At 58.9% G+C, this 21,204-nt stretch overlaps 2 protein-coding genes across 4 annotated transcripts in view; one reads left to right on the top strand and one right to left on the bottom strand.

The window, feature by feature from the left end:
• RSPH14 (radial spoke head 14 homolog) overlaps window positions 1-597 on the bottom strand; it is a gene marked incomplete at its 3' end in the record, with an annotated part of 61,914 nt that extends 61,317 nt beyond the window's left edge. The window contains exon 1 of the mRNA XM_079943143.1: window positions 572-597. The remainder of the gene's footprint in view (window positions 1-571) is intronic.
• A 3,466-nt stretch (window positions 598-4,063) lies between these two features.
• Window positions 4,064-17,556, top strand: RAB36 (RAB36, member RAS oncogene family). Of its 3 annotated transcripts, XM_079943223.1 has the most exons (11): window positions 4,064-4,187; window positions 4,892-4,974; window positions 7,717-7,808; window positions 9,619-9,684; window positions 10,050-10,151; window positions 12,157-12,221; window positions 13,716-13,771; window positions 14,654-14,731; window positions 14,997-15,087; window positions 16,383-16,512; window positions 16,750-17,556. In XM_079943223.1, exons 2-11 carry the CDS (start codon window positions 4,906-4,908, stop codon window positions 16,904-16,906), a joined length of 906 nt encoding a protein of 301 aa, XP_079799349.1. In that variant the 5' UTR covers window positions 4,064-4,187; window positions 4,892-4,905; the 3' UTR covers window positions 16,907-17,556. The 3 variants fall into 3 exon arrangements, with proteins under 3 accessions (XP_079799349.1, XP_079799348.1, XP_079799347.1); XM_079943222.1 differs by lacking the exon at window positions 4,064-4,187 and having other exon boundaries at window positions 4,738-4,974; window positions 16,383-16,502; XM_079943221.1 differs by lacking the exon at window positions 4,064-4,187 and having other exon boundaries at window positions 4,738-4,974.
• Window positions 17,557-21,204: the final 3,648 nt, after the last annotated feature.

Raw genomic sequence — 21,204 nt, 5'->3', positions numbered from 1 at the left:
TATTACACACACACTTTGAGCAACTGTAGGCAGTGTGGCTTAGTAGTTAAGAATGGGCTCCAGACCCAAGCCAGTGGGTGGCCCTTGACAAGTTATTGCCTCTGTGTCTTTCTGCAGCTCAAAAGGGAGATGATAATAGCACCCACCCCCACCCCAACCCCCGACCCCCGCCAAGCTGCCATATTCGCTGAGACTCTTGAGCCTGGCTCACCAGGGCTCCAGATACTTTGGCTGAGTTATTATTAAGCTGATGGGGGTTGTGACCGCGTTTAGTGGCAGTGACAAACCCCTGCCTGTGGGAACCGACTCCACTAAGAGAGGTGAGCCGGATTCCGGGCACCTGGTGACTAGGGAAGGAGGAGAAGGGGCCAGGCTGGAAGAGAAGAGGGGGCCCAGCCATTTGGGATCGGGGCTCCCCTCTCAGGAAACGGTGGGCGCCAGGGACAGGGGCCTACCCTCATCTAAGGGGTATGGGCTGCCTTGGGGTGGGAGGGCGCGGGGCCTGTTGATCAGGACCGGGTGGGTCTGGGGACCCCTGGCCCCTGGCCCCTGTCGGCCGCCGCAGACTCACCTGCTTCAGCGCGCAAGGTTCTGTAGCACTTGCCCGTTGCCAGGCGACCCGGTTGCCAGGCGACCCTGAGCAGCGTCAGCCACGCAGCTCTTGCACACTCGGCGCCCACCGCGCAGGCGCGAACATCCCAGGCCAGGGCCGGCAGTAAAGTGGGGTTGGTGATATTTTACAGGGTTACTGTGGGGAACAAAGGCGGCTCAGCTTTGTTCATAGTGCGGAAGGGAAGTGTCTATGTGCGCCTTTCTCTGTACTGGGCACTTGGCACACTGTTAATCCTCAGAGTAAACCTGTGAGGTGATAACATTCTCCATTTTACGGACAGGAACCTCAAAGAGGTTCAGTAGCTTCTGCTGAATCACTGAGGCCTGATTCCAGGACTGCTTAGCCCTGGTCCAGGCTCCTTCCTCGGCAGGCTGACTGGCTAGTGACAACACAGGTCGGCCCCTGCAGTGGACTCAATGCACTGCTGGCCAGAGCAGTTGTTCTTGAAATCAAGCCAGAGCCAGCCACCACATACACCAAACCCTCCCAGGGCTCCCCACTGGTCTCAGGACAGAGTCCGGACTCCTAGCCTACCGCTTGAGGCCCTGGGTGAAGGCTTCCTCCACACATGCTGGATTCTTTCTTAATCCCCCAAATGGCTGACTCTTTCCTGCAGCTGGACTGCTTGTAACAGTATCCACTTCTTTGTTCTTCAGGACACAACTTGTTGTACTCTTCCACCAGGAAGCCGACCTTCTGCCCAACTCAAAATTAGCGAGTGATCCTATAGCTTAATTACCCCACTGGCACACTTCCCTCTTCTTATTCTCTACTTGCTTGTCTGTTTCCCCCAACAGACTTCCCTGAGGGTGGAGGCCACTTCGGTCCTGGTTCCTTGCCTCCCCAGTGCCAGGAATATACCAGGAGGCCTTTCGGTAAGTGTAGAAGAAGTGAATGGTTAATGGATTTGAGTCAAGCTTCATAATCAAAGCACTTTCACCATCTTGTGTGATCCTCACAACAAACCCTTGAAGTACGTAGTCAGGTCCATTTTATACCAGAGTAAACGGAGGAGGAAGTTGAGCAACTCAGGGAAGCTCACCCTGAGGCCTGAGCCCTTAGCAGTGAAACTCACTAACAAAGACACCAAGCGTCGGCCTCCAGCACATTTAACTCTGACACGAAGGCAACTGACTTCGATCTGTGTGCCATGGACCCCACTTTGTGATGTGGATGTCTGCCCCTACCGCTGTCCCTCAAAGGACCAAGTTGTGAAGGGTCTGTCTAACCTAGAGCATCCTAGCTTTTGTACAAAGGTGGTGTGGAGAGCATTGGGCTGGGATTTAGGAAAGCTGGGTTCCAAATCTAGTTCTAACTCATGAAGCAAATCCTTTGGAATGTGTGAGCCTTCATTTCCTTGCTTGTGAAATCAGGGAGCTGAATCAAGTAGATTCTCAAAGCTGGGAATTCCAGATCTCTCAGGATTTGGTTACAGAGAGTCTTTTTGTAAAATCGTCCTTCAATTTTCTGTTTTTCAATCTCCTTTTTATTATTTTTGCAAACACACACATAACATTCTATGTAGCATATATGTTAATTTGTGAGACATAAAAATATAATAAGCACCTGTGAATTCACCATTAGAACATTATCAGTGTCTGCATCCCCTTCCCTTGTCCCATACACGGTCCTCCTCTCCAAAGCTACCATCTCATTTCTGTGGCTACCATCTCATAAATGCCTCTGGAAGCCATCTAGCCCCACATGCCTCTCTCTGCAAACAGAAACTAGCTCACAGAAGCTCAGTGACTCAGGTCAGCCTTTAAACAGCCATTAATTATGGAAATTAATGTTGCAGCGTGAGCTCTAGAAGCCAAGGCATATGATATTCAGGCATCATTAGGTTCAGAACTATGCAGATGAAGGTCAGGAAATGGAAGGCGTGTCCATTCCTTGTCACTGCAGGGCGATCAAATGCCAGTGCTACAGCAAGAGCCTCTTCTTATGCCATGATTGCAGAGAGGAGGAGGTGTCTGTGGGAAAGGTACAAAGCACACCGAAATGCATCAGGGCTAACCCAGAAGGGCCGAGACGGGGGATATTATTGTATTCCCTCTGTTCCAAAATGTTTATTTTCATTTGAATTATTTACCAAATAGGTGATATATGTACATAGAAGAAAATCCAAAAAGTATGAAAGTATAATGTCTCCCTCCCTCCTTGGTCCCCAGCCAACGGATCGTCCTTACCTATGGCAACCACTGGAATCTTTCCATTGATAAACTAAGTTTATACGAGTAAATACAATTCATTTACCTTTTAATGTAATGGCAGTATACTTCAAACAGTGTTCACCTTGCTTTTGTAAATGCAATATTTGTTCACGCATCTAACATTCACTCCATGCCTGCTCATGTGCAGGCACTGTTTGGCTGATGCAATAAGTCGGGTGGACTATACACAAGAACCCCTGCGCTCATTGCGCTCAGTGGAGGGAGACAGACAATCAACATAAACAGCAAGTTATATAATGTGTTAGAAAATGCTAAGTGCCTGGGAGAAATAGAGCAGAATAAGGGGTTGGAAGGATGCGGCAGTTGTAAATAGGATGCCTCATCTAGAGGTGACCTCTGAGCAATGTGGCTATCTGGGGACAGAGCCTTCCGGGCCTAGGAGACAGCTGATGCAAGCACCCCGGTGCCTGGCGTGTGGAGGAACAGCAAGGAGGCCAGTGGAGCATGTGTGGGATGGGGGGGGAGGGGGAAGCAGTAGGAGATGAGCTAAGAGAATAAATGGGGCAAATCACATGGGGCCTCTTGGGCTATTGTAAAGATTTTATTCATCTAAGAGCGATGAGGAGGCATTGGAGGGTTTGGAGCTGAGGACTGACATGATCTGATCTGTGTTTGCACAAGGGATCCCTGGGGGCTGCTGAACTGGGAATAGGATAGAAGCAAGGGTGGAAGCAGGGAGACCAGTTAAGGGGAGAGAAGATGATGATGGTTGGGACCATGGTGAGATCAGAGGAAGTAGGAGGGAGAGAGAAGACACTGGACAAATTTTCAGGGTAGAACCTACAGGATTTACTGATAGATCAGACACTGGATGTGATGGAAAGAAGTCAAGGGATCTTGGAGATCCCTCCCTACCAGATAACAAGAAAAACACGAAATATTTACATAACAAGAAAAAGATCACATTTGCTATATTATGAAAATAAGTACTTAAACACTGCACATGATTCCCTCCACGTTTGAACCACCAACCCTCCCCAGCCATGGTGACATCAGGGAGGCCAGGTGCGCAAGTCTCTCCACGGTCAGCCCCGCCCAGGCCCGCCCCTGGAGCCCAGGCCCCACCCATGGCCGACCTGGCCCGCCCACCAGGCCCCGCCCTTGTTGCCATGGTGATCACCGGCGCTCGGGCCGCGTCCCGGAGTCTCCCGCGAGGCTCTGGTTGCTATGGTGATCGCGGCGCGAGACGCTGACGGAACACTTTTGGCTGTGAGCCCCATCCCCGACGTCCCGGATTCGTCAGACGCCCGCCTGTCCCGTGTGGTGCTCGTTGCCATGGTGATCGCGGCCACTGGACCCTCCGGACTAGGCAGCGTCAGGAGCCTCTGCAGCCGCCGCAGGTGAGTCAGCCGCCCCTTCGGACACACCCTCTCCCGCCCGCGTGATCCCCCGCCCACCTCCCACTGCATAACCCGAAAGCGGCCTGGGCCCCGGGCCTCCTCGTTTCCTGACCGCACACCCCGGGCCCCCAGTGCTGGTCTGGGGAGAGATGGTCCGATGCGGAGGACCACAGGCCTCTCTCTCGGTCAAGGCCACCCAGTGCGGAGGGGGCGGGAGGGAGAAGGAGCCGGGGCTGTGGAATAGGCTGAGGGGCCCGGTGCCGGCTGTGGTGGTTCTGGGAAAGGCCTGTGGGCTGAACCCTGAGGGCCCTGCATACCCAGAGCCTTCATCCCTTAAGGGGCAGGAGCGGGGGACCCCTCCCCACTCTACTTCCTCTGCCCGGGCTGTGTGCACAGCCTGGCGACTGTGCTCCTTCACTCAGCGCAGAGCTGAGCTCAGGGAGGCGCCACTCCTGGTGGACATCGGTCAGGAGACTCAGGTCTCCTCGACTCCAAGGCCTGGTGGCAGGCCTGGTACCCGCCCCCGTGCCCCAACACACACTGCCTGCAGATTGGAGAGATGACCCCTGGCATCCTGACATTCCTGACAGAGAAGGAGGCTTGGACCTGTTTTCAAAGCTACTGCAACGTTAGGTATCAACTTTGGGGGAGTCCCCAGGGATTTGCACAGTTCCCTAACTCTCTTCCCCCTTTTGGGGCCACAGGACTCCCAGGAAGAATGAGGTCCTCTGTGATGCCTTTGGGGCCCACGGTGAGCCGGGACCGCGTCATCACCAGCTTCCCTAAGGTAGGGAGGCGTTAGGCCAGCCCTTGATATGTGCACTGCTCTCCGGACACCATGTCCTCACCCAGCTTTCCCCACCTCACTCACCACTGGAAACAAAGCAGGTGAATCGGGGAGGTCAGTGCCTCACTGACAGACCCCAGGGACTCAGCAGACTTCTTGAGAAGCTTGGCGTTGACTTGCCCAAGGTGGGCCAGCAAGTGAAAGGTGACACCAGGAGGCAGTGTGGCATGGATGAAGGGCACAGACTTTGCAGTCAGACTGTCCTGGGTGTGAGTCCTGCATGTCATTAAGCTGTGTGACCGCGGGCAAGTTACTCAACCTCTCAGAGCCACTGGTACAGAAGGATAATTCCTCTCATATTGGGTGTCTGGCTCATGGTAAAAGGGAGCTCCCTTGCCCAAGTGTGGTCACTGTTTTTCTCATTTTAATTATGACATTATCAAACAGCACTCCAGTTTCCTGACACCAAATCCAAAGTTCTCACCCCTTACCATTCTGCCTTCTGTCCTTGCTGGAAACTCACAGCTCTCTTCCATCTATATTAAAATCCATTATTAATCACAGCAGGGGATGCAAATCTGCACAGCCTCCCAAGGGAGCAGCGGGATAATGTCTCCCAGCACTGCAGATGCTCAGGGCCAGGCACTGCAGCAATTTGTAAAGTAGAAGGTCAGACACAACATAATGTCCTCGAGAGGGGGCCACGTAGACAGCAAAATGCTGCTTCTTGACACAGACTCGGGGAGGCATGAGCGCCTCTCAGGGGCTGATGCACAATGAGAGCCAAAGTAAGTTGTTGAGCACCATGTGTGAGAAAAGGAGCAGAAATGCATGTGTTTGCTTCTATGTGCAGGGTATCTGGAAGGATGCTTAAGATCCTGCCATCAATGGTTGGTGCTGTGGGGAGAAATCCTCTCTTTTGAGTCTTGGAATCTGTGCCCAGGCCGGTGGGGGAAGGAGGGTAGGCTCTGGGTATTTGGGGTCCGCAGTCATTCCTCCTCCCCCTCTCCTGCCTTCCCCCCAACCCCGAGTTCTGTCTCCAACATGCACAGATAAAGCCTCGGTGCTTTAGACCCGTGGACAGTGCCCCCAGGACTTTCCATCTCATCAGAGGCCCAGGCAGCTGCTTCTCTATTGAACTTGACAGTGGTGACTAGGGATGACGGGGACTGGGGTTAAAAAGCCAGAGGAAGGGAAGCGTGATCGGCACAAAACAGTCCAGGTCTCATGGGATGAAGGACCCCAATTACAAAGTGGGATGAGGCTCAGAGAGGTAGGGAGGACTGCCTGAGGTCACACAGCTGGGCGTGGGGGAGCCCAGACTTGACCCAACCGTGGCCGACTCCAGAGCTCTGACGTTTCCCCACCTTGGGAGGCAGGCTAGGGCATCCCTGCTTCCACAGAAGGTAAGATTCTCCGCCAACTTCCTGTGGCCAAGTTCATCCCACACTCCAGGGCCACAGCACTTCAGACCCAAGCAATTCGTGGTCAGATGGGGCCAGTCCTTCCTTCACCCCATGTGCCTCGGTTTTCCTCTGTGCGCTTCCTGCCAGCCTTCCCTAGCACACTTCTCCAATCTGTCCCAAGTCCTGGGACCCCTCTACTGACCGCCGTGTCTTGGCCAGCCCCCAGCTTGACACTGACACGGAAGTGGACGGAAAAGCAGCCAGCTTTCCCGAGAGGTGGCCCACCTTCGCATGGCCGGGGGCCCTGGGCTGAGCGCTCGTCTGCACTGCCCACTTGCTCCTCCAGTGAGCAGACCAAGAGGTGCCGTGAGGGGTGTCCCCACCTTACAGATGACGACATGGGTGCTGTGAGGTCCCGCCCTCACCCCTGGCCGAGCTCCTTCACCGTCCCTGTTGCCTTGGTCTCACAGAGCCGAGAGGGCAGGTGGACCAGGGCAGAGCCGCAGGGGCCCTGAAGGACAGAGCGGTGGCCCAGGGACCACAGCAGAGCACAGCAGCCGTCTCCAGCTCGGCCTCCTCCCACATCCTGGCCATGCCCCACACTTAGCCTTGGCCAATCTGACTGCAAAACGTAATGGTCACCTTTCATTTGTTTAACATCATTTTTTCTAATTATAGAACAAACCTGCATTCGATGTGTCATGGCGTCTTTGCTGATCACTTAGTATGTATGTGCCAGACCAGCTCTGCGCTGGTGGCTTCACAAATGTAACCTCGTTTTATGCCCCCAAGTCCCTGAGATTTTCCAGATGCAGAAATTGAAGTTCGGAGACGTGAGGCAACTACCCAGGGTCACACAGCAGCTGAGGGTGGACACAGGGGCCCTGCTCTTAGACCACTACCTAGTTCTGCCTTCTGAACAATATGGAAGACGAAAGTGCCTTCCAGGACATTTTCCATGCACAGATATGCATATTTTTAAAACAAAAATGGCATCAGAGATCCATAGAAGGGGTAGGAGGATCTTGGCACTAAAAGGGCCCTTACAGCCCACCGCTCCTCTCATTGGAAGAGGCCCAGAGGGGACAGAGGGTTGATACGCCCACAGCAAGGGCACAGCTGCCCCCAGCGGGACACAGCTCTCTGGATCCCCGCCTGGGCTCCCTGGTGTGTCCTTGTCCCACTGCTCCTCCTCGGGGCTCACAAGACCCTGGAGCCTTGGGAGTCGCTGACAAGGTAGAGGACGGATGTGACCGAGGCTCAGGAAGGAGCCTGCTGCCCGCTTGGCGAGCTTTGCAGGGTGATGTGCCCCCCTGTCTGTCTGTCTTGTTTCCAGTGGTACACGCCCGCCGCCTGCCTGCAGCTCCGGGAGCACTTTCACGGGCAGGTCAGCGCCGCCTGCCAACACAGGAATACGGGGACCGTCGGGTGAGTGCCGGCTTGGCCAGGGGAGGGTGGGGAGGGTCGAGCGCACATGTGAGTGTGTGGATGCGGGCACCGCCACCCCATACAGGTCTGAGGAGCATCTGCCGTTTATCTGGCTTTACCTGCCGCACCTGCTGTAGGAACAGCTCCCCCCTCGGTGAGGCCAGCAGCGAGGTCTGAGCACGGCTGTTCCCTCCAGAAGCATTTCCTGCCCTTCAGGCCTCAGACTTAGTGTTGGGTCCCTGCGGTCTCCTCTGAGTCCCCACCACACCTGCCCCCTCGCCCAGACGGAGCGGGTACCCCCTGCACCATGCTCCTGAACTCCATGCTGGGTTCCTCGCCAGGCCACACGCAGGAAGGAGAGGCACGTGTGCGCCCCGTCACTGCCTCAGGGCGCCTGGCACTGCGGCACAGGTGTCCTGTCATGGTCACATCTTCTTAACAAACAGGTGCGGGGTCCTGCTTCCGCCATGCATCCTGAGGGGCTCATGGTCTGTTCAGGGAGAAGGCTGAGCTCACAAGTCACATGGGGACAGTGAGGCCAGGACGGCCGAGGTGGCCATGGTCATGGGCTGAGCATGGCGGCGGCTGCTGGGGGAGTGCTGGTTCCACACCAGGGGCTTCCCACCAAGGAGCTCCCAACCCTTCCCCACACTCAGTGCTGGAAGGCCAGGAAACTGGGGCACAGGGGAACCCAGTGGCCCTGCGGCAGCACCTTTACTCCTCCTGAGAAGCAGAGTCAGGGCCACCTGCTCCAGAACTAGCAGCGCAGGGAATTCCCTGGCAGTCCAGTGGTTAGGACTCGGTGCTTTCACTGCCGGGGCCTGGGTTCGATCCCTGGTCAGGGAACTAAGATCCCGCAAGCCTCATGGTGCAGCCAAAAACAAAACAAAACACCAGACGCGCACGCGCACACACACGCACACACACACGCACATACGCACACATACACGCGCGCGCGCACACGCACACACACAGAACTAGCAGACGCGCGCGCACACACACACGCACACACACACAGAACTAGCAGTGCAGACGCGCACGCGCACACACACACACGCACACACACACAGAACTAGCAGTGCAGATGCAGCGCCGAGGTAAGGGGCGCAGGCAGGGGTACAGGGCCTGGGGCTGTGTGCCTGCCAGGACACCACCGTCACCCTGGAGGGCGTTCCAGGGCCAGGCAGGCTGGGGGCATGTTGTGGACTCAGGTCTGCACGCCTGGGCCATGGCTCTAAGGTTCTCAGGCTCCCTGGGGAGGGGGGACCCTGCTCACCTAGAGCAGCTACCCCTCCCTCTGTGTGTGTCCTGCACTCGCACAGCAGCATTCCTGGGACTGTGGGTCACGCCCAAACCACCAGTCTCCTCCACCTGCAGACAGCAACAGGGCACCTCTGTGTCACCTGGTGACTTGGTGCAGCTCACCTGGCCACGTCTTCGAGGGAGGGGCCGTGTCTACTCTGCTCCCAGGCAGCAGCTAGTTCTGGAGCAGATGACCCAACTTGGACACAGCCCCACCTGGGGCTCTTCCCGCTGCTCCCTCAGCCCAAGACTCAGCCTCCCATGGTTCCCATTTGTGATTCTCATGAAGGGACAGGGACCCAGTTGGGATCAGGGGTACAGAGTCCCCAGAACAATGCAGGTCCTCCTGCCCTCCCCTCTGAGGGCCAGTGAGGGGGACGGACCTCCCAGAGTGTGTCACAGGTGACCTGTCCGCATCACGAGTGGGGAATGCAGGGAAGGAGGGGCCCGTGTGGGCGAAGATGCTCCCGTGATCACGCCTGAGAGCACCGCGCCGTACTCCTCACAGGCTCAAACTCTCCAAGGTGGTTGTGGTCGGCGACCTCTACGTGGGCAAGACCAGCCTCATCCACAGGTGCGCCACCGGCCCGGGAGGCTTCATTACATGTCGCAGTGGAGACCATGTGGCTGCTGGGAGGGGGTGCAAGAAATCTGGGAGATGGTGGGTCCGCGGGGAGTGCGGCGTCCTAGGAGCCTGGCATTGGTCACACCATCCCCGGGGCCACAGGCTCCCCTCCCTGCCCTCCCTGCCGGCAGACGCGGTACTTTTCACTGCCTTGACCCACTTGTTGGTCTCTCCTGCTGCCGCAGCCTCTCTCCACACGGAGTTCCCGCTGGCAGCTCCGTCGCCCGTGGCCTGTCTCTGCGGCCTGTCTCCATGGCCGTCACCGCCTGGTCTTCCCTGAGGGCGGGCTCTGATGGCTTCCTCGGCCCCCACAGGTTCTGCAAGAATGTTTTCGACCGCGACTACAAGGCCACCATCGGGGTGGACTTTGAGATGGAGCGCTTTGAGGTCGCCGGGATCCCCTTCAGCCTCCAGATGTAAGTCACCGCGCCTCGCTTGTTTCCCATCATATGGTTGTGGAGGGCTTCGCGGAGACGCCGGGGGAGACCCCGGGGAAGGCCTCGGCGAGCGGGCAGGAAGCCCCGGGCGGTTTTGTGAAGCTGGGCTCTCTGCTGCCCCAGGCCCTGCAGCCTGATGTGCCCGCCCCCGCCCCCAGCCTCCCCTGGTGCTCCCCGTTGGCCCTCTGTGATCCCATTTGCCAGGCCAGCAGCGCGGCCTCCGGCAAGTCACTTCAGCCCTCCAGCCTCTGTTCCCACTTGGAAAACGGGGCCAAAACCGTTCCCTGCGTTCTGGGCTCTAGCAGAGGCCACACGGTCCACAGACCTTACTGGGGCCTGATGCTGCCCCGTCTCTCTCCCTCTGTCTGTGTATCTGCCTCCTCCCTGCCAGACCTCATGCCTTGGCCTCTCAGGGACACACACACACACACACACACACATCCCTGGCTTCGGCCCCTCTCCTCTAGTTTCCCTCAGAATAGACCAGGGTCTCCCCCCAGCCTCATGCTTTCCCACCAGAGCCCCTCTCCTCCGGCACCTGCTGGTCTCCAGCCTGGCCCTCTCCTGCGTGGCCGACCCTGCTGGCATTCTCTGGGCCTCTGTCTGGTCCCCTCCTCCTGCGCTCTCTCTGGTGCTCACCCCTGCTCCCTGGATTCACTCCTCGGGCCTCCATGCCCCGGGCTGGACCTGGGATCGCGGTGATCACGGTGGAGCTCACGCCCTTGTGGACTTCATTCAGCTCCTAATGTGTCGAGACAGTGCCCGCTCCTCTGAGACCAGTCCCAGTGCAGTCCTGGAGCAGATGGTACCACCAAACCTCTCCCAAGGGGGTGTACAGGGTCAGACCAGAGCAGAAGAGGCTGTGAAGACACAGGCCTGCAGGACCGAGGGGATGAGGAGGCAGGAGAGTGAAGCAGCACGGGCTGCTGGGGGCAGCCTAGCTGGAGCTGCGGAGGGCAGCTGTGTCTAATTAGAGGGCCCAGGAGGAAGCAGGGGGCTCTCCGGGCTCCGCCTCTCCTTGTCCTACACAGAGGCCATTGCCAGCCAATCAACTGGCCCCACTGCCAGGCCACCCTCCCAGCTCCCACCCAGAGTATTCTTCAGAAGTGGAAATGTGAATGAATTAATGAAAGAGCCAAACAGTTCTGCATCATGCTGGATCACTTGGAAAAATTTCAGATTATTGGTGTCTTGTTCATGGCTTGTCTACTCGTTAGTTTACTGAGAAAACTTAAATTTTGATGTGTTGATTTTTAAAAAGGGTGGATTTTCAGACTCAGCCCTGCATTTTGACCTACAGCCTTGTTCTAAACCAGGGCAAGCAGATCTCAGCAGGTAACTTCCTCTATCTTTACTGTGCCCATGGCAGACATCATTAATCAATTGCATTTTTTTCCATGGAGCCAGGGCTCAGCTCCTCCAGAGAGCCAGAGCTAACTGATCAGAGAAGCAAACCATGTCCTTGTCAGACAACGCACCCCACCCAGAGAGCTGAGCGTCCCCTCCACTGCCATGGGGAAGGTGGAGCCACACCCCAGTCACACATGAGCAAGTGGCAGAGCCCCAGTCCCATTCCCGGGGTCGCCTCTACAGGTGGACTTTCACATCTTGAGAGCAGCCACATCAGGGAGCACATTCTCTTTTTTATGGCGCAGTTGGAAGGGACTGAGCTACAGCTCCATTCATCTGGGCAGTGGAAATGCTAAGGCCGCGCCCCTCCCCGATGAGCACAGTGCATCCAGAGAGGGGGTTCCCCATGGGCGCCCAAGGAAGGAATCATAAGGAGCTGGGGGTGGGGCTGGCTGGCAGCAGCCACTTTGTGGCACCCATGCAGCTGGTGCGGGCGCGTGGGTCTCCGGCCCAGGGCCCCACAAGCCTGCTGGCTGTGGACACTGTGATCAATGGCTTAACCTGCCACCTCTCTGTTTCCCCTTTTCTCTCTCTCTCCCTCTCTCTCTCCCCCTCCCTCTCGGTCACGGTGCAGCTGGGACACAGCAGGACAGGAGAAGTTCAAGTGCATCGCGTCTGCCTACTACCGGGGTGCCCAGGGTGAGTAGCCGGGTGACGGCAACAGTGAGGCCTCAACCATGTGCAGCAGGGGCTCCCCGTGAATTCCCTGCTGGGCGCACAGCAAGATGCCCAGGTATTCCGTGCAGGCACCAAATCTGTCCTCTGAGAGCCACTGAGGAAACACGGGGCCGGTCCTCGTCTTCCAGCCGGGCCCAGGCCAGCCTCGGCAGCCACGCGCTTTAGGGACCCACGGTGGCGGGTGCTACCTGAAAGTCTCAGCCCCAGTTTCAGCTCAGAAGGGTGCTCAGAGTGGGGTGTACTTGTGCAGAGACCCCGGAAAGAAGAGCAGAGTCAACTCAGGAGCGGGGGGCAGGGCTTGGCTGGAGGGGAGGGGTGGAGGTGGGCCCTCAGGTGGGGGCCAGCGGGGCTCCTCGCCCACCACATCCTTGTTGAGGGCGCCCCAGCCCTGGGCAGGCCTCCCGGTCAGCAGGCAGTAGCAGCATAAGCCCCCTCCTCTGACCAGGAAGAAGAGAGAAAGGGTTTCAGTGAGAGGTAAGAGCAAGCGGTCCGAGGCATCCAAACCGGACTCAGATGATGAGGTACAGTTAGGTCCACTCAGTACTGGTGTTAAAAGTCACATTTTCACTAAGGTTTGAAAAAAGCAAAAACAGGAAACCACGAGCACCTCAGCTGTGGATTGGAATAACAGCTCTGCCACATCTGCTGTGGCCTCTCTTCTCAGGGGGATGACACCCCCTGGGAATAAGGCGTGGCGCCTGGCACAGCCCTGCAGACAGCAGCCCGGCCACGGTCACCACCACCATCAGCTTCCTCCACTTCTCAGCCCCTCTGCCAGGGCGGGGCACATGGGTGGGCCTCCTGCAGCCTTCAGCCGAGGTGCAGAGGGAGGCCCACGTCCAGCCCTGATCACACCCCTGGGGCCAGAAGAGAGCAGGCCAGGAATGCTCTCCACATGGGGCCACCCAGGGCACAGGGGACCAGACAGGGCAGTGATGAGAGGGGCTGGGGGGAGGAGGCTGCATCTCCCAATTTCCTGCCCACCCTGCTCCTCAGAAATTGTTCCCCTGAAGCTGGTTGTTGCTAATCGCCCGCACGACCATAGCTGCCAGTGGGGGAAAGTCTGCCCCACGTCAGGCCCTAGGCCAAGAGCTTTAAAACAGCTGCTCCAACTTAGTCCTCAGAGCTACCCTGAGAGCTAGAGGTAGCTGTGGTCCTCACCATGTCACAGACGAAGGCTGAGGCTGTCAGCGTCAAGGCCTCACCTGCACTCCCTCAGCCGTAAGAGACAGAGGGGAGATTTGAACGCAGGGGCTCACCTTGCCTCCCTGGAGCCCCCTGTGGCTGGGCCGCTGGGTGTGGATCAGAGTGGGGGGCTGGGTCCCCAGGGCGGCCATGGGTGTCTCCCTCCCAGCGTCCGTCGCCCCTATCAGTTCCGCGGGAGCCCCCTTGTCACGCCGTGTTTGCCTCCCCCGTCACTGACCGGCTCCTGGCTCCCCCCTCCACCCCATGCAGTGATCATCACGGCCTTTGACCTCACTGACATGCAGACCCTGGAGCACACCAGGCAAGTCTGGGGCTCTGCAGCCCCCGTGGGACCCTTGGGCCCAGAAAACTGCCTGGAGGGCTCCCCAAACTTGGGCCATGAGCTGGGCCCCTGACAGTGGGTACAGGTGACCAAGCTTGCGGGTCAGCACCCGCCACCCACAGGCCAATGACTGTTGGCTACCTTTTTATCCTTCAAGATCTGCAGCTACAGCAGAAGGCAGGGCCAGCTGGGCCTGTGGCCAGCGCAGAATGGTGCACACTGGCTTCAGTGCTCTGCTGTTGTCATCTTGAAAGCCTGACTAATTTGTGGCGAGGGGCCTGGCATATTCACCTCGCCTGGGCCCTGTCTCTGGGGACACAACTGGGCACTTGCTGTCTCAGGCAGAGATCTGGGCAAGAGCTGGGGGTTGGGAATTCCCTGGTAGCCTAATAGTTAGGACTCCATGCTTTCACTGCCGTAGTGCAGGCTCGATCCCTGGTCAGGGAACTAAGATCCCGAAAGCCGCACAGCACGGCCAAAAAAAAAAACAAAAACTTTTTTTAATTAAAAAAAAAAAGAGCCAGCGTTCATCAGCTGACAGACCAGAGCCCCTTCACCTTGCTTTTGTTTGGGGTGTCCACAGCCACATCTCCAGCCCTGTGAGGGAGGCCAGGCTGGTCACTTCAGTTGGTGACAGTGCAGGTCTCACCGTGGGCGAGGGTAGAGCCGTGGCTGGGACGGGGCCTTCAGCTCCCCCTACAGCGCCCCTGCGTCCCACCCACCCGAGGCCCCCGAGGCCAGCTCGGGTCAAGCTACCCTCCTTGCAACCCTCGGCCCTGGGAGGACCCGGGCTACACCCCATCCCAGCTTCCTCAGCCCCTGGGGGGTGGGTGCCGTCTCTGCCTGTCCCCCATGTTCCAGGCAGTGGCTGGAGGACGCGCTGAGGGAGAATGAACCAGGCGCCTGCTTCCTGTTCCTTGTGGGGACCAAGAAGGACCTTCTGGTGAGCGGAGCGGGTCAGGGCCAGGGGCGGCCTCGGGAGACGTGGCCCCTTCAGCCTGGGCTTGCGGAGCAGAGGGTGACTCGTATGTGCCTACGTGGGAACTTGCAGGCGGGGGTCTGAAAGCAGGACCACTCGGTTCCCGGTGCTCGGGGTTCGTCCCATCAGGGAGGGACGCTGGCGCTCAGACTCGCCTGGGACCGCCGGGCTCACCTGTGGGCAGGTGCCAAGGCCCGGGGAGCTGGGTCAGCAGGGCCGCTTCTCCCAGTCAGGGGCCGCGTGCGAGCAGGCGGAGGCAGAGGCCGTGCGCCTAGCCAACGAGATGCAGGCCGAGTACTGGTCCGTGTCGGCCAAGACCGGTGAGTGGGTGCAGGGCTGCCGCCGTGGTGATCGGGGGTGGGGGCCCTGCCCTGGATGGGAGGAGTGGCACACCTGTGTTCTCTAGTGAGACCCCCGCGGCCGCTGTGGGGCACATCCATCCCGTCCCTGTGAGGTCACGACCAGAGTCTCAGGGAGGCAGTGGTGGAGCTGGGGTTGGAACGCAGCCTCACCTGTAACCACACCATCCTCCTGCTCCTGACCGGGTACAGGTGGGAGGGGCCAGTGACCGGCTGTCCCTCCCTTCCCCAGGTGTCATCATAGAAGGCACTCAAACATCCCTCACGGCCCTCCAGCCCTCCCCCACACCCCACCCAGTCTGCCCCAGCCTCACTGGGTCCGTGGCCCCTGAGCTGCCCTCGCCCACGGGCACTGCTTACCCCGGGCCCCAGAGCCTCTGAGCCTCATCATCCTCATCTGGGAAGTGGGGTGTTGCTGTCAATCTCGTTTTATTTTTAATGGAAAAATGTGTTTCAAATGATAAAAGCCATATGATTCACTGAGGAAAACTGAGAAAATGCAGAGAAGCAAGGAACAGATTTTGAAAACAGGTTGTTGAGGGGATGAAATGAAATAACTGCTGGGGGTACAGGAGGCCCCAAGGCCATGGGGACTCTGGAATGACAACTGGGAGCCCTTACCCCGGGCGAGGGGCCACCGTGGACACCTGCCCAGGGGTTTGGTGAGGCAGCAGGAGTGCGAGTGGAAGTACCACCTCCAGCCCAACACAAAAAGTGGCAGCCCCCATGTCCAGTTCCCTCTTCTCCTTCCTGACGGTGTCCCTGAGGCTGTGAGAACCCGCCCTCTTATTGGAGTAACAGCATGTTCCCTGAGAGCTCCCTATGGGCCAAGAAGGACTGCCCTGTGCGGTGGTATAGGTTGTTAACTGCACAAGGGCAGCATGTGTGTCGGGGGCTGGGCCCGGCCCTGTGCCCAGATGGGTGGTCTTGTCCTCCTGGCGGAGGACATGGGGGCCAGTGGCTCTAATCCTCATGGCTGCCCACTGGAGAGGTGCTCAAAGGTTACAGGAAAGCAGGCCACTGCTCGGTGCCTGGCCCACGGGTGCTCAGTAGCAATTGATTGGAAGAGTAGATGCCGGGAAACCAAGGCTCAGAGATTTTCAGGAGCGGCCAGGGCATGTGGCCAGGGTGGGGAGCTCATCCCCTGCACAGCGGGGAGGCTGTCCTGGCTCCCGCACCGCTGGCTCCCCCACCCCCCAGTGCATCCATGGGCAGGGGCAGAGATGGCCAGGGTCACGGCTGTCCCGTGCCCACAGGGGAGAACGTGAAGGCGTTTTTCAGCCGTGTGGCCGCCCTGGCCTTCGAGCGCTCAGTGCTGCAGGACCTGGAGCGGAGGAGCAGTGCCCAGCTGCAGGTCGGCGACGGGGACATCATCCGTACGTGCAGGTGATGGGCTGGGCTGGGGAGAGGCTTGCGGCCTGAAATCCGCGTCCACCACCCTCCGGCCCAAGACTCAACCATTCCCTTGGCTCGTCGCCCTTTGCTCTTGGCTCCTGGCTGCCCCTTCCCCCATCCCTCTGACCTCCAGCCTGCAGCCTCCCTGCCCACCTGCCAGCTCAGACGCCCACCCCCATCAGCTGCAGGTACCTGGTTAATGCCAGGTGACTTCTCCCCTCATTACAGGGATGGAGGGACATCCACCCGAGACCCAGGACAGCAAGAGGCCCTCCAGCCCAGGTTGCTGTTAGCTGAGCCTGTGTCAGAGGCCTCCACTGCCTGCATGCGTGTGGGCAGTGCCTCCCGTGACCTGGAGGGTGACATGGAACACCCACCGTGCTGAGCCCCAGGGCTCCGCCTCTTCTCTTCAGCGGGTCGGGAGCCAGGGAAGGCCCCCAGTGGCTGCCCAGGGCCCCATGCTGCCCAGCTGGTGGGGGCACTGAGGCTGTCATCTGGAAGGCCAGTTGCACTTACAGAGTCACTCGACAGCCCCCCCGGCCCCGGGAGGCTCAGGACCACAGGCACGGACACGTGCCCCCAGGCCCACGGCGCTCGCCCTGGGCACAGTCAGCATCCCCTCAGGCCTCTTCCCCACTTTCCTGGGTCGGCCTCTGAATCCTCCTCATCTCGGTGGTCCAGACGAGCGGCACTTGCTGAAGTCAAGGCTCCCTGTCTGCTGCAACCCGGATCGGGCAAGAGCACCCAGGTCTCCCCTCCCCAGCTCCCGCCCAGAGCGCCCAACCCTCTCCATGCCCTCGTGTTGCTCCTCCTCAGGGGCTACTGAGCCCCCGCCCACCCCACTCTCCCCAACCCTGGGTGTGTGCCCCCCAGTCCTGCCCTCCGTGGCCATAGGCAGGTGGCACGTCTGGCTCCCGCCTGTTTCTCGTAGATGGTGAGCATTTCGGGCAGCCAGGTGGTTAGCCGCCGGGAGACTAGGCGGCTTTTGTTCATTCCCCCTTCACCACATTTTAGGCTCTCCTTTTTTATAGATAGGAGATACTTCTTTATATAAATCACTCCTAAAGGAATGGCATATGTGCTTATTGTGAAACGAGACAGCACAGAGCTCTGCATGCAGAGTGACAGTCCCTGCGGTCCCGGACGTAAGCCTCGTCTGCAGCGGGTGGGACTCCGGTTCCTACACAGCACGGCCACGACCTGGGCGCCTTGTTTGCCGTTAAACCAGAGTGACTTCTCCCCACGCCCACAGGGCAGGCCGCATTCCGAGGAGCTGCCAGAGCGAGCCTGCGTGTCCCTTCATGCAGATGGGCCAGAGTCCATCCACCCTGCCCGGCCGTGGGACAGTTGGCTTGTGTCCAGCTTTTAGCTTTTTTTAACTGAAGTGACCATCCTCATAGTTATAGCTTTGCACACTCGGGTTTCCCCACAGAGGCCTTGCTGGGCCTTCAGTGGGCTGGCCCACCAGACCCAGTTTTGAGGGGCAGGCTATCTCAGGGTGCACCACGACCGGGTTTGGGGCACACCACAGACAGCGTCAGGATGGCAGACCCTGGTCAGGTGGGCTGGCACCCTCCCGGCTCCATCCCCCACCCCTCTAGGCCCCAGGACTGGGGGGCGGTAATGCACCCTGCTGTCACTAGCCCCCGAGCCAGGACCACTGTCTCATGTGCGCCCACCCCTCCAAATGGCCCTTTGTGAAACTCTCCTCCTGTTGCCCCGTGTGTGCCCAACTGTTCAATGTTTCTTCTGAAGTGGCAGAACCACTTTGCTGTGGTTCCACTGATACCATGAGTCCACAAAGACATCCTCTACACGCACTTAAATTTCTGGGGTGGAGACCCAGGGCCGCACGCGAGAGCTTCAGAGCCATCCCGGGGCCCTTCCCCTCCTTCGCTTTTCTCACCCTGTCACTCAAGGCCCCTCAGTGGCTGCCCCAGCCCACCCTGCAGGCCCCTGTGCTCCAGCCTTCACCCGTGGTCACTAGTCTTTGCAGGTGCCAGGCCTCTTCTGTGCCCGGCGGCTCGGGCGCTCCTTCTCTGGGAGGACTTCCTAGAGCCCCCACGGCTCCCACAGCCCTTGTTACTTCCGGGTGTGGTGTCCATGTTTGGGCTTCTCCCCCGTCCCCCCCCACACCGCCTTGTGGGACCCTAAGAGCCAGGGCAGCGACCCTGTGACCTCATCTCCCCAGCATCTCCTAGACAAAAGGCCCCCGGCAGGTGCTCACCTAGATGTAGCAGGGAGACAGGAATCCCGCTGAGTCTCCGGCAGACACAGTCGCTCTCACCAAGATGCCTCTTCGTGAACCTCCTGGGCACAGTCCTGTGCTTGGCCCTCCTCAGTGGCCAGAGGCGGGTGTGCCCGCTGCTTGCTCAGAGGCTCCTGAAGTCAGGCAGCGGCCAGTGAGGGCTGCAGGGGCTCAAGCGTCAGGTTCCAGGGAAAGCCGTGCAGGCCTGGGGAGGGAGTCGCATGTAGGCACCACCACTGCCTCCAGCCCGTTGGAGGTGGGAATTCTGGCCCAAAGCAGGGGCTACCCAGGAATGGGGCCATCCAGCCTCTTGGGGGAGTAACCAGAACCCCCATTTACTGAGCACTCAGTGGAGGGGGAAGAAGTCCCTTTCATCCCAGCAACCCTGGGGGCTGGGTATCAGGACCTCCTGTCCCCACCTAACCGGAGAGGAGCCTGAGCACAGAGCCCAGGTGACAGGATGCAGCTGAGCACTTCTCCTCCGCATTCCTTGTCCCTCCTCTCTCTCCGCCTCCCACGCCAGCTTGCAGTGTGATCCCAGCGGGAATCCCACTCCAGGTCCCACACCTGCTCCTCCTGAGGGTCCACAGCAGAGCTAATGAGCTAATCAGTCGCTCCCCATCACAGCCTGCTTCCTGAGCCCCGTGATTTTAGTCGGTCCTTCCCCAGCCCCACAGCCACGGGACCAGTCTCCGCAGTGACCCAGAGCACCGTGGGGGTCTCGGCCTCCTGGCAAGCAGGAGCCTCCCCCTTCCCCGACCCTGCTGTGGCCTCTGGAGGGAACGGGGGGCCTCGGATCCACCCAATGCCCACTTCAGCCTGATGATGGGATGGGAGCCACTCCCAGAGGGACTGCGCTCTCCTGAGGGACCCGGGCAGCCTAAGCTGGACACCTGAGGTCGCCTGAGCTGTAGGTAATGGAGCATGCTGACCGGCAGGGGACCTGCTCCACTCACACCCTCACACAGATAAGAGCCTGGGAGAGGCCAGGGTGACAGGCGTTCCTGGCCTGGGGACTATAGAGGGGACTCGGGGACCAGGAGGCCCAGGGTGGGGATGAGAGGTGGGGTGTGGGGTGGGGGAGCTTTCAGAAGCAGCAACAGCTCAGAGAGGGCCCTCATCTTCTGAGCCTTCGGGGCTCCCAGAGACAGGGGCAGGGGGCCCTGGGCGCACGTCACCCAAGGAGGCCCTGAGACGAGACACCCTCCCAGCAGACCCCGGACTCCTCTGCCATCTGCTGTGGCCTCCCCTGTCACCTCCCATATGTCGGGCAGACAGGGAGCGTGGCTGTCCCACGGCCTCCTTCCAGGCTCCACCCCCTCATCCAGATGCCTCCCAGAATTCAGGGCCACCAGCCACCTGTCTGAGCCTGTGCCCCAGGAGGGAGCAGGGTAGTGCGGCCTGTCCCCAGGCTGCTGTTTGCAGACCCTTCCTTCTGCTCCCTGTTCCCCAACAGGTGGATGGCACCCCTGGCCTGAGGGTGCTCTGGGCCTCTGGCCACTGGAAGCCACAGCCTGCACCATGTCACTGGCCGTGGCTTCAGGAACCAGCTCATCTTGTCCCAGCCCCTTCTTCTCTGTGAAGCGGGAAATGGCAGCCTGGGCACTCGGCCGGCAGAATTGATTCTGCGGATGTGGTGGAGTTACAGACAAGGGGGCCTGGGAGGAAAGGCCCACAGCTCACTTGTTCAGAGCCCTTGGCCAGGGAAGTCCCTCAGAGACCCCAGCTACCCACTCTGGGCCGGGGTTGGTAACCTGGAAGAGGCACCCCACCAGGCACCATCCAGCACAGAGCAACGAGCAGGGCCAGAGAACAGCTGTATCGATTGCCCCCATTTTCTGATCTTGCCCGAAGCTCCCCGGGGCTGACGGATGGCAGATGACAGATGGGGGTCATGTGGCCACATCCCGTTTGGAGGGAGCCCTCCTCTAGCCTCTGCCCCCAAAGCGGGCGGAGAGGAGGGTACAGACAAGGCAGGGAAGGAGCAAAATATGGTCCCCACTTATTGTTGTGTGAGACCATTAGCAGTCACTCCCCATTCCTCCCATCCCCGATCCCCAGGTGACCGCCAACCTACTTTCTGTTTCTATAGACTTGTCTATTCTGGACATTTCATGTAAATGGAGTCATACAATATGTGGCCCTTTATGACTGTTTTCTTTCACTTGGCATAAATGTTTTCAAGGTTCATCGATGTTTAGCATGTATTGGTACTACATTTTCTTTCATGGTCATATAATATTCCACTGTGATATTCCCGTGACAGACGTTGGGGTTGTTTCCATCCCCAGGGTTCTGAAGCATCGGAAGTTCTGCGTTCTTTCCAGCAGAGGGGGCCGTTGAGTCCCAGCCTCTCCTTCCAGCAAAGGGACCTGATGGTGGGGGGGGGGGGGTGCGGGAGGGGGAGGGAGAGAGAGAGAGAGAGATTGTGAAAT

This window comes from Stenella coeruleoalba (assembly GCF_951394435.1).
Source record: "Stenella coeruleoalba genome assembly, chromosome: 14".
NCBI lineage: Eukaryota > Metazoa > Chordata > Mammalia > Artiodactyla > Delphinidae > Stenella > Stenella coeruleoalba.
The sequence above is the reverse complement of the archived record's forward strand: the minus strand, read 5'-3'. Positions and strand labels throughout refer to the sequence as shown.

Bases quoted from the DNA above. Each gene is read 5' to 3' on its own strand.
- RAB36 (XM_079943221.1), top strand. From the start codon at position 4,747: ATGACCCCTGGCATCCTGACATTCCTGACAGAGAAGGAGGCTTGGACC. The intron at 9,685-10,049 runs GTGCGCCACCGG...CGGCCCCCACAG, and splicing joins AAGACCAGCCTCATCCACAG to GTTCTGCAAGAATGTTTTCG. The intron at 16,513-16,749 runs GTGATGGGCTGG...CCCTCATTACAG, and splicing joins GACATCATCCGTACGTGCAG to GGATGGAGGGACATCCACCC.